Raw genomic sequence first — 10,341 nt, forward strand, 5'->3', positions numbered from 1 at the left:
CCCCCCAGTGGTAGGAATGACACCTGGACAATAATCGAGGATAAACAGCCAATCGATAATCGTTAGTTCCCTGTATTTTCATAATTCCAATAATTACGGAATTCCAGAACATATGATTTGTAGTAAATTTATTTTCAGAAGTATATACTGTACAATTGATATTAAAATTTTTTTAATTTATTAAACATGTCAAAATTCCAGTTATCTAGCAAATTGTCGATTATCGGATGATTTTTTCTGACGAAATGTTTTAGTACGATTCAATTGCTTCTCTGAATTTTGATTATTCATGTTTTTGAAGTATCCATAACCACCTCCACCTAATCTTTTTCGTGGTCGTGAATTCTTGCTTATTCCCACTTCTAAAATGAAAGTAGTAAGGAAAAATTGGGAAGTGATTTTATAAGATGTATAATGAATAACATGAAGTATGGAGAATACTGTACAAAGTGAAAATATGAGGATAATTATGCAATACAAATGATTTTAATATAAACTTTTGTGCTATTGAATCTTTCAATTGAAAATAACAACTCTCGTGAAATTTAAAAAGTCTAGTAAAAATTTGCTGTGCTGTATTTCATAGTTTTACCACTGTGATATAAAGCATATTTACGATCATGATACTTTTGTATAACATTAGTTTGATAAAATCTATAAACTGACGAAGGCTTATTATAAAGTGAAGGCAACATAATTGAAGAGACAACAATTTTTTGTTTGCTGTGTTGATATACATAGAACCATTATAGTCTTTTCTGAAATTCTAGACTTTCTTGATCTTTTTTAAACGTGATATTGTTCCGTTTAATCAAATTTATAATATAACTAACATTATATAGTAACATACTAAATATATTCTATGTAAATTGTAATGAAATAGTTTAAGCAAACATTATTTCTATAAAAAGCATACAAAATTTATATACTATTGTTTAGTTTGAAAAAATTGAATTCTGCCTAAAACCTTCACAATATTCTAATAATTTCCAAGAACATAGTTGATAACTCTTTAGGTAGCTTACCCTTTATGATACAAATAACATAATAAAAATAATACCTTGTTAATAATACTGAAAGAAATAAATAAAAGGCTAAAAATACTGAAGAACAATGCAGTATCTTAATATATACAATTTTAAAAAGGATACTCAAATCAATGGCTGGTGGTACAATAAATCCAAAAGATTTTGCCACTTTCGCTAAGTCCAAAGTTTCAATATCAAAGATTTGTTTTAAATGGTGAGAATCATATGCTCTTACGTATGCCTTAAATGCCTCTTTTGCTGACATATTTAAGAAGTAATTTTTTGAAATCAATTTTTCAAGCTGAAAGCAAACAAGTAATAATTTAATATTTTTCTCCTGGAATAATTATATTGGTAAAAGGTTTCATTTCGTTATTAACCCTTCTTACACAGTACACAGATGATTTTAACCCATGTCTACACTTTAATTTTGCACCATGTTTTTGTTATACAAGTTTACAAATTAATTTTAAACCAACAGCTTAGCTAACATGTACTACAGTGTAGTACCTAGTTACTGGGAAATGAATTTTCTTATAATTCAGCTTTCACTTCTGCCCAAGTCAATTTCAAAAATAACTATATAATAGTTGATGGAATGGTGACTGAGAGTTAACATCACCTTTAACAATTCTCATCTTTTTTTACTTTCTCAAATTGTCAAATATGCTATAAGAATATTTCTTATTTATTTCATAACAGAATAACTCCATATTTTGTCGTACTACTTCTCTCGTTTCATTAAAACATGATAGCTATGTATTGGATTCACCCCAATGATCTTCATAACTAGATACAATATCACATGTTTTTGTGCAAATCATACGTATCATTAGCTTTGCAAATTGCTGACAAGGTCTCTCATTGTGTCCAATACGATGTAACATTCTATCCAAAGGTAAACAATAGCTATGCATGAATCTTTAGGAAACTTCAATTATCTTTCAACGCAAATATCTCGAAATTAAATGATCGAAATAGCGTGGTTATGAAGGTGGTCGAATTTTACTTTTTATGCTCTGTAAGGATATCGGAAAAAGTATAAGATTTCGTTTAGAAAAATACCGATGACCTTGAAATCTCGTAAAACAAAAAAAAATGACTAATGTAAGAAAAATTCTCTCTACCGTCACATGAGCCTCTTTTATAAACAGAAACTAACAAATAGACTGGAAGTAATGTTGAAAAAGCAGAAGTTATGCGACACAACTGCAAATAGTTTGGAACCATTCTCATGAAATTATAGATGAACAGAAAAAGAACTAATTACAGAAATGAAAAAAAAAAACATAAATATAGAAATTAGCAACATGAAAGCACCAGGATTTGATTGAATCACAAGTAAAATTCTGAAAAAAAAAACATTACGTAGAAAATTACGTAATGCAGTGGTATACTTAATTTACTTTCTAATACAATAGAAGATAGCCCTAATTATAATAATTCCAAAACCTGAAGAAAACCCTAAGTAGGTTACTTCATAGAGACCAATAAATTTACTTCTATAAATGGCAAAAGTACTTGAAAACATCCTGGTTAAGACAAACCGGACATAACATCTATTCGTATCGGACACCCTATCCATTCATATCTGTCCAGACTAATTTACCCAATTCTTCCAACACGAATCTTTGTCCATTCTATGTACAATTTTTTGCAACTTTCATAATCAAACAGGGATTTGCTTGCAATTTCAGTTTTAAACAAAAAAATCGAATCTTACCTGTAATTGAATGTCAGCAATCTTATTCCATGAAAAATCAAATTCGTTTACAGGTACTCTAGCTTGTTTAAGATAACGAAGGAAACCAAGTTCTTCTGGTCTCAATATCAATAAGGCATGACCACTGCTGCCTTCTCCGCGAGCGGTTCTACCAACTCGATGAATATATTCCTAAAGTAGTGTTTAAGTTCTTTCTTATTATTACAATAATATTAGATTTTTCTTTCGGTGTAAAAATTGTATTACGAACGTATTATTTAGGACTCAGAAATACTACAAGTATTAATTAAAACAACTATACACTTGAAGAAGTTTTGTTACGTAACACAAAGAATATAGTGTGCTAATAAATAAAACTGACTTCTACAGAGTACCCTACACTTGTTTATTATTTTTATTTCTAATAGTGAAGCTATATTAAGAAATTGTGCTTTAAGAAACAAACAATTTAATCATATCATTGGTGTTTAATATGCTGTGATCAACCAAGACAAAGTATTTCACTTGAGGTTTTCCTTGAAGATCTACACTTTAGCAACCTCAGTGATGCATACAATTAAAGAAACACTGTCAAAAGTTTGTGAACACATTTTTTATAAATATTCTATATAGTCAGAGTCAAAGTGAGGAGCACGTATGATTACAATATTTTAAATAGCAACTTAAAATTCTTCTTTTATTACGTAACAGATTATAAGTATATGCTACTATTTAATTAACCACACTTCACAATTTACTATTTCAAATTTTTCATATCTAGAAGTGTATATGTATTTTTAACTATAAGTATTACAATACTGTGTCTTTGGTGTGCTAATGTAATATTGTTTCTGATTAAAATTATTATGTTGTGTTATAAAAGAATCATATGTATTTGGAAAAATAATTTAATATATAGACATGTGTTTGATAAGTTACCTTAGGATCATCTGGTGGATCATATTGTACAATCCAGTCAACAGCTGGTATATCAAGACCACGTGCCGCTACATCAGTACAGAGCAGTATACCAGAAGTGGCGTTACAAAATTGAAAGAAAGTTGTTGTTCTTTTGGTCTGTTTTTGTTTTCCCTGTTGCATAATTAAAAATCTTAATACAAGATTACATATTCTAATATAAAGATCACACATAATATTTCATATGTCACATACACTCACATGTATACTTAATACTGGCAAATCAATGTAGTTTAAAAGTTCATGATGATATTTGACAGACATACAAGAGCTGAAGAAAACCATGACTTTTTTCTTTCTATTCTTCTTCAAAAACGTAAATAAAAGTAGCAATCTTTTTTCACTAGGACAAACTACATAACCCTGTTCTAAACCTTCTACTGTTGCTTTCTCTTTATCATCATCAACACCAACATACACTGGTTCTTTCCTCAAAGCTAAAGTTGTCAACATTTCTGTTTTCTTAGTTTGTGTTGCACTAAACAACATGGTTTGTCTTTTTTCTGCAAATATGATAATTGTATAATCCATATCATTATTAAATTCCATCCGTTATACTGTTACATTACATTGAATTTTGTGTCTTGCAATTATCACATAACACATATGTATAATAATAGCTTGCTAAACCAATTTGGAACCACTAGCAAGCATTAACAAACACTGCCCAAAACGAATCCGGTTTTTATTTAATAATAGTCATCGCTGACCACTACAGCCAATAATTATTAAAAATACTTCACTCTAGCGCTATACCGAGGTGCAGCACAGAAAGTGATAATCCTGAAATACCTATTGCTGATCTACCAGTACCAGGAATTGCGAAATAAGTTAACTGTGAGTGTGACATATACTTCACAAAGAAAAAATCAGTTTCTAAATGGTACCACAGATGGCTGGGTCGAGATTCTAGACAGAAGACCCTATTCACTGAGGTTTATAAGCTCCAAGGGCATTGGGTACATTATTCCTCTACTCTACTCAACTAGTAATGCGATTGGATTCTGATAACAACAAGCAGACAGGGTACTTGCACCAGCCATATGAGTTACAATTAACAAACTTGTGCATCATTCAGCAAAGGCGGTTGAGTTTTAGAAAGGTCCATCAATTAATACAGATACATAGAGGCTGGCTCAATTTTGTAGTTCTGTATACTTTCTACAAAGAATCCTTGAAAATTATTCATTGGAGACTATAAAATGACTGCCTCACCTAGTTAATACTTTTTGACAATTTTTGTGAAAGTCCATTCTCCGTGTTCACTTGCATAACTTCTTGCATTTCTGCATCATAGTCCCAGACAGGCTTTACAAAACTACAGTAACATAACGTGCACTTCATACTTGAAAGTTGTACTTACTTGGTAAAATATTAATAATTTGCTTCAGCTCTTCTTCAAATCCAATATCTAGAATACGATCAGCTTCGTCAATAATGAGACATTGAAGATTTTTATATAAAAAGTCTGGTGTGTTTTGCAGATGGTCCAACAATCTACCAGGTGTAGCTACAATAATATTAATTCCTTTTGCAAGTTTCTGAGCTTCCGTTTGCCTATTGGCACCACCCATTAATAAACCATATGTATGATAATGATATTTCATCAGTTCCTTTAAAACTCCAAATGTTTGCATAGACAATTCTCGGGTCGGAGATATAATAATACATCCTGTACCTATAAGTTATAAGATAATCACACAAACTGAAAATACTTCATTTAATTCACTTACATACCATTGCGGGGCATAAATTTCAGTTTATAAGTTAGTTCAATAGCTGGTATTAAAAATGCTAAAGTTTTTCCAGATCCAGTTTTCGCAGATCCCACCAAATCTCTGCCTTCTAATAATGGAGGAATAGCTTTTGCTTGTATTTCTGTCATACTTGTAAAACCCATATCTTGGATCGCTTTTAAAGTATTTTCACATACTGTTTTTTCTAACACTTTGAAACTTGTATCATTTAATACTTCTAATCCTACTGTAGTTCCAGGTACTGAGAATGATTAATAAAATCATTTAAACAAATGTATAATATTATTTAACAAAGAACTAGTATTACGATACTTACAATTCATATCTTCTTTATCCGTGTCATGTTCTAATACAGAGTTTTCATTTGTGTCATCAACAGTATCGTCATCAGTACTTGATAGTTTATCATCTTTAATTTTCTTTCTTTTCTCTAAAATATAATATGAGTATACAATTGTAACCGATTTATGAAGAACAAAATAAAGGAATAAGTAGAAATTCACATGTAAAAGAACAAAGGCTGACGACTCAAAAAATCACCAAAAATGTGAAAAAGGCTAACACAATGACATCGGAGAGCAAAAAGAAATACAGTGGAGTTTGGTTATTGCGCCACTGCTTATAACAGCAGACCGCATATTGCATCCGACTTGCTCTCTAAGTTCGGTTCCCATACACATTACTTTATATATATTTTCATTCTGTTTATAACATTCGCTTACAGCGACATAATTTCTCTATCCCTTGAATATCGCTATAAACAGACTCCACTGTATTTACTTGGTTACCTAGAAAACTTGAGTGTGTGAGGACAAGTCAAATTAGTACTAACATGTATAAAAATTCTCACTACTACAATGCTGCTTAATTGTTCATGTAGCTAACACATGTCAATTGATTCTGGTGAAGTCAAGAATTTTTGTAAAACTATAATTCTGTTATACATAGATGTCAAGCACGCATTAACATACAAAAACACACAGCACATCTTTTATAAACCCTAAAGTGAAAATCTGACAGAATAAACATGTGTATTTAAACTTAGCACATCATTTGGAATTGAGTAAGTTGTTTGGCCTTATAACATAAGAAACCACTTTTGATCACAATAGAATAATGTACCTTTGCATACATTATTATTTTACATACATTTTAATATCCCTATAGTTATCTTAAATGGCCAATTGATTTGATATTAACTTTAATCTATAATGATATTTTCCTTATAAGAGCTCCTAATGAAACAACCATAGTTGCTATAAATATTGAAACTACTATTTGGTACCAAATAACATTATATTTGTTTCTTTATGACATAAAAAAATATTATATTTTACTTCTCGTGTTATATAGACTATAATGAATGAATGTGTTATTGTAATTGTATTTTAAGAAATAAAATTTAATAACAAAAGAATAATGAACGATACTATATGTCTGGTCTTTATGAATAACAACATTAACATAAACTTTTTATTCCAAATAAAATACAAAGAATCAACTTTGTTAAACTTTTGCAGTTTGTCAATAAAATTTTATTCATTATGTATTTACTACCAATTATTTATAATAAACATCTATAAACGTAAATAGATGAATTATTGCTTTGACTTACTTTTCATAGGGATATTGTCTGTGGAATGTCGTTTTAATCCATTTGCAAATTCTACATGTTCGTCAGTAATATTTTGTTTTAAATCCTGAAGTGCAGTTACATCTTCTATGAATGCAAAATGAGATATTGATTAATATTGTATACAGAAAAATTAAATATAATATCAATTACGAATTAATATTTACCATGTTCCACTTGTTTTTCTCGACTTTTCAGTATTTGAAGTTTCTTTTTTTCTGTTTTTCTAATTTTACGCATTAGGACTTTATCAGGCACTGACATTTTTATACAAGACTAAACAGAATTATTTACAGAAATTAAATTGAAAGCTTTGACAAAATTACGTTCGACCCATGTGGTATAAGAACTTAACTAACCTCAACCAGGGTCTAAACGACGTAGGGCTGGCAACCAGTGATATTATTCCACAGTTTCTGCCACACAAGCATACTTCACTTCTATCCGTGTGAGCTGGCTGTTCGGGAAGAATCTACGTTACCGATGCAACTCCCAACAACCTGAGCGCGTGCGCAGAAATCAGGAGACCCTATGCGAATTTCGCTACGACGGTTTTACTCAGTTTTACTTTATATTTGTAATTATTCTGTAACTTCGCTTTGCAACCCCTTTGTAAAATAAAAGATTGAAAAATATCGATTTGGGAAGCATTTAATAAAAAGGGGGTTGCATTTTTCCCTCTTCCATATTTAAATTTTATATTATGTATATATTGTGTTATATATGTATACACAAATTATTCTTACAATTAGATGTTACCGTTATTGTAAGTATTGCAGTATATAAATATAAAAATATTAGTAGAAGATTCCATCAGATGAAAATATTGCTTTTTAAATATACATAGCTATAGACATTAGTATATGTATAGTGCTGAAAATAGTAGAAATTATATCGTGTTTGGAGTTATTTTCATCAGGATAATGTTCTCAATTGATTTGTAACAACACTCGCATAACAACGCATTGAACTGAGTAAAAATTTGAATTTTTATTCATGCATGATTGATTCTGTGTATTGTTTACTTTATAGCCCTAGGCCGGGCGGTCGCCGACGGCACGGAGATTGCGGAGAGAGGTGGGTGCGGTGGAAAGTGCTACGCTACTCGTACATACTGTATGTACCTCATAGTACAGACCCATAGTACCCCATAGTACAGAGTTGTTGATTGTTTCGTAAATAAATTTATACAGACCACGGAGCTTCCCCCTTAAGAATGGAGAAAGAGGCGAAAAACTATAGAGGGGTAACATAGATGAGCACGGCGTATGAAATATACGCGGCTGCTTTAAATGAAAGACTGATAGAACAGGCAGAGAAGAGGAAGTGTTTTAAGGAGATTCAAATGGGATTCAGGAGAGGAAGACGAACAGTAGACTGTAAGTAAGTACAGTAAAACCTGTTTTTATGCGGTAGATAGGGACCGCATAAAAGAAACCGCACAAAAAAATATTCGGAAATTTCATAAATACTACATATAATAAACAACTTTGTACGACATACTACAGAAATTTTTTTTTATGCGGCGGAGAGGGACCGCATAAAAAAAGTCGCACTTAGAAAATACGTCAATTATTTACGAAATACATGAGAAAGTGCTTCCAAACAAAATAAATAATTAAATTACACATTATAAAAGCATTTAATTTTTCATTGTATACATGGAGAAGTTTTCAAAATGCACATTACATAATTCACTGTTAGTCGTCGTAATCCTTAACGCGCATCTTCTTGTGATGAATTGGTTCACCATCTGCTAGTCTATTTAATATTAGATTTTTTGTTTCTAATGGAATTGTCTTTCTTTTCTCTTTTTTTTGGCTACAATTATTCATTTTAAGGGAGTACATATGTTTAAAAATAAAATGAAAATCATAAAAACTATATACAAATAGGAACAAAAGTAATTAATTTATTTACCTTTAATCTCACTATAAAATGAATCCTTAATCACGTGAGTCGTGGATAAAACTCGGAATACGAAGCGTATGCTGCTAGCGCGTCGAGCGAAAATAATTGAATGTACATTGTCGGGAAACTGTTTAAACCAAATGAACAGAGCGTCTTGAAGTGTATATTTATATGTACACTGATAGAAAACATTACAGTAATGCCAACGCCGTTGAAATTCATATACCGCATAAAAAAAAATCGCACAAAAATAAAATCGCACAAAACAAATCGCATAAAAATAAAATCGCATAAAAAAGGACCGCACAAAAACAGGTTTTACTGTATATACATATTGAAGAATGTGGTGGAGAGAAGACCGAAGGAAAAGAGAGGGGGACTGTTTGCAGCCTTCATTGATTTGAAGGCAGCATTTGACGGACTGATTAGGGACGTCTTATGGAGATCTATGAGGGAGAGAGGGGTTGAGGGAAAATTAGTAAGGAGGATGAAGAGGATACACAAAGAAACAAGTTCTAGAGGTAGAGTGGGAGGAAAGAGTCAAGATGGAGGCTGAAAAAAGGAATTTACTTTGTACAAGAGAAGGTCAGGACGGTGGACTACTGGTGGATAAGAGAAGAATATGGTCGTTTTCATATGCAGACGATATTGTCCTGCTTGCGGAAAGGGAAGATGATATGGGATAGATGCTGGGATTTTAATTATTTTAGTAGAAAAAGCTTGTGGTGAATGTCGAAAAAAAAACAAAGATGATGGTGTTCAGTATATGGTTACAGAGAGGGAAGAGAAGAGAAGGGAATGGAGGTGGAGCAGCTAGCGATTAGAGTAAGTGAAGGACTTTAGCTATCTTGGATACAGGATAGTGAGAAATAATGGAGAAGAGGAGCATATAAGGGAAAAAGTGAGGAAAGCGAGATTGACCATGGAAATGATCTAAGCATAGGGGAAAGGAAGTTTAGAGGTGACTTGAGATGGAGATTGAAGCTATTTGATGTAGTAGTGAGCTGCATAGTAAGTTACAGAGTGAAACTGTGGGGGTGGAAGGAGAGAGAGAAGGTTGAGAGGATGCAGGAAGTGTAATTAGGATGGCTGCTAGGGGTGGACAGAAACACACTGGGCCATATAATCAGAGAAGAGGTAAAAAGAGATAAGTTGAGGGTGTGGTTATGGAAAAGGGCGGAAAAGTTTGATGAAAAAATAAGGAAAGGAGAGGTTACTCCTTTAGTTAAGGAATGCTGGATTGAAAGAAAAAAATCAGAAGAAGTTGGAAATTGGACTAGAAGGGAAAAGAAAAGGGAAGATTGCTATAGAAGGTGTGGTTACTCGGAGAGG

At 31.8% G+C, this 10,341-nt stretch overlaps 1 protein-coding gene across 1 annotated transcript; it reads right to left on the reverse strand.

Annotated features, from left to right (window-relative positions):
* Nucleotides 1–201: 201 nt before the first annotated feature.
* On the reverse strand, nt 202–7,511 carry LOC107195080 (probable ATP-dependent RNA helicase pitchoune). The gene is made up of 10 exons (XM_015584851.1): nt 7,266–7,511; nt 7,081–7,185; nt 5,782–5,895; nt 5,446–5,706; nt 5,072–5,386; nt 3,910–4,211; nt 3,670–3,822; nt 2,752–2,922; nt 1,152–1,329; nt 202–362 (listed from the first exon to the last, which is right to left on the reverse strand). Exons 1-10 carry the CDS (start codon nt 7,360–7,362, stop codon nt 202–204), a joined length of 1,857 nt encoding a protein of 618 aa, XP_015440337.1. The 5' UTR covers nt 7,363–7,511.
* Between the last annotated feature and the right edge of the window lie 2,830 nt (nt 7,512–10,341).

The sequence above is a fragment of the Dufourea novaeangliae genome, unplaced genomic scaffold (genome assembly GCF_001272555.1).
Source record: "Dufourea novaeangliae isolate 0120121106 unplaced genomic scaffold, ASM127255v1 scaffold50, whole genome shotgun sequence".
NCBI classification, from domain to species: Eukaryota; Metazoa; Arthropoda; class Insecta; order Hymenoptera; family Halictidae; genus Dufourea; species Dufourea novaeangliae.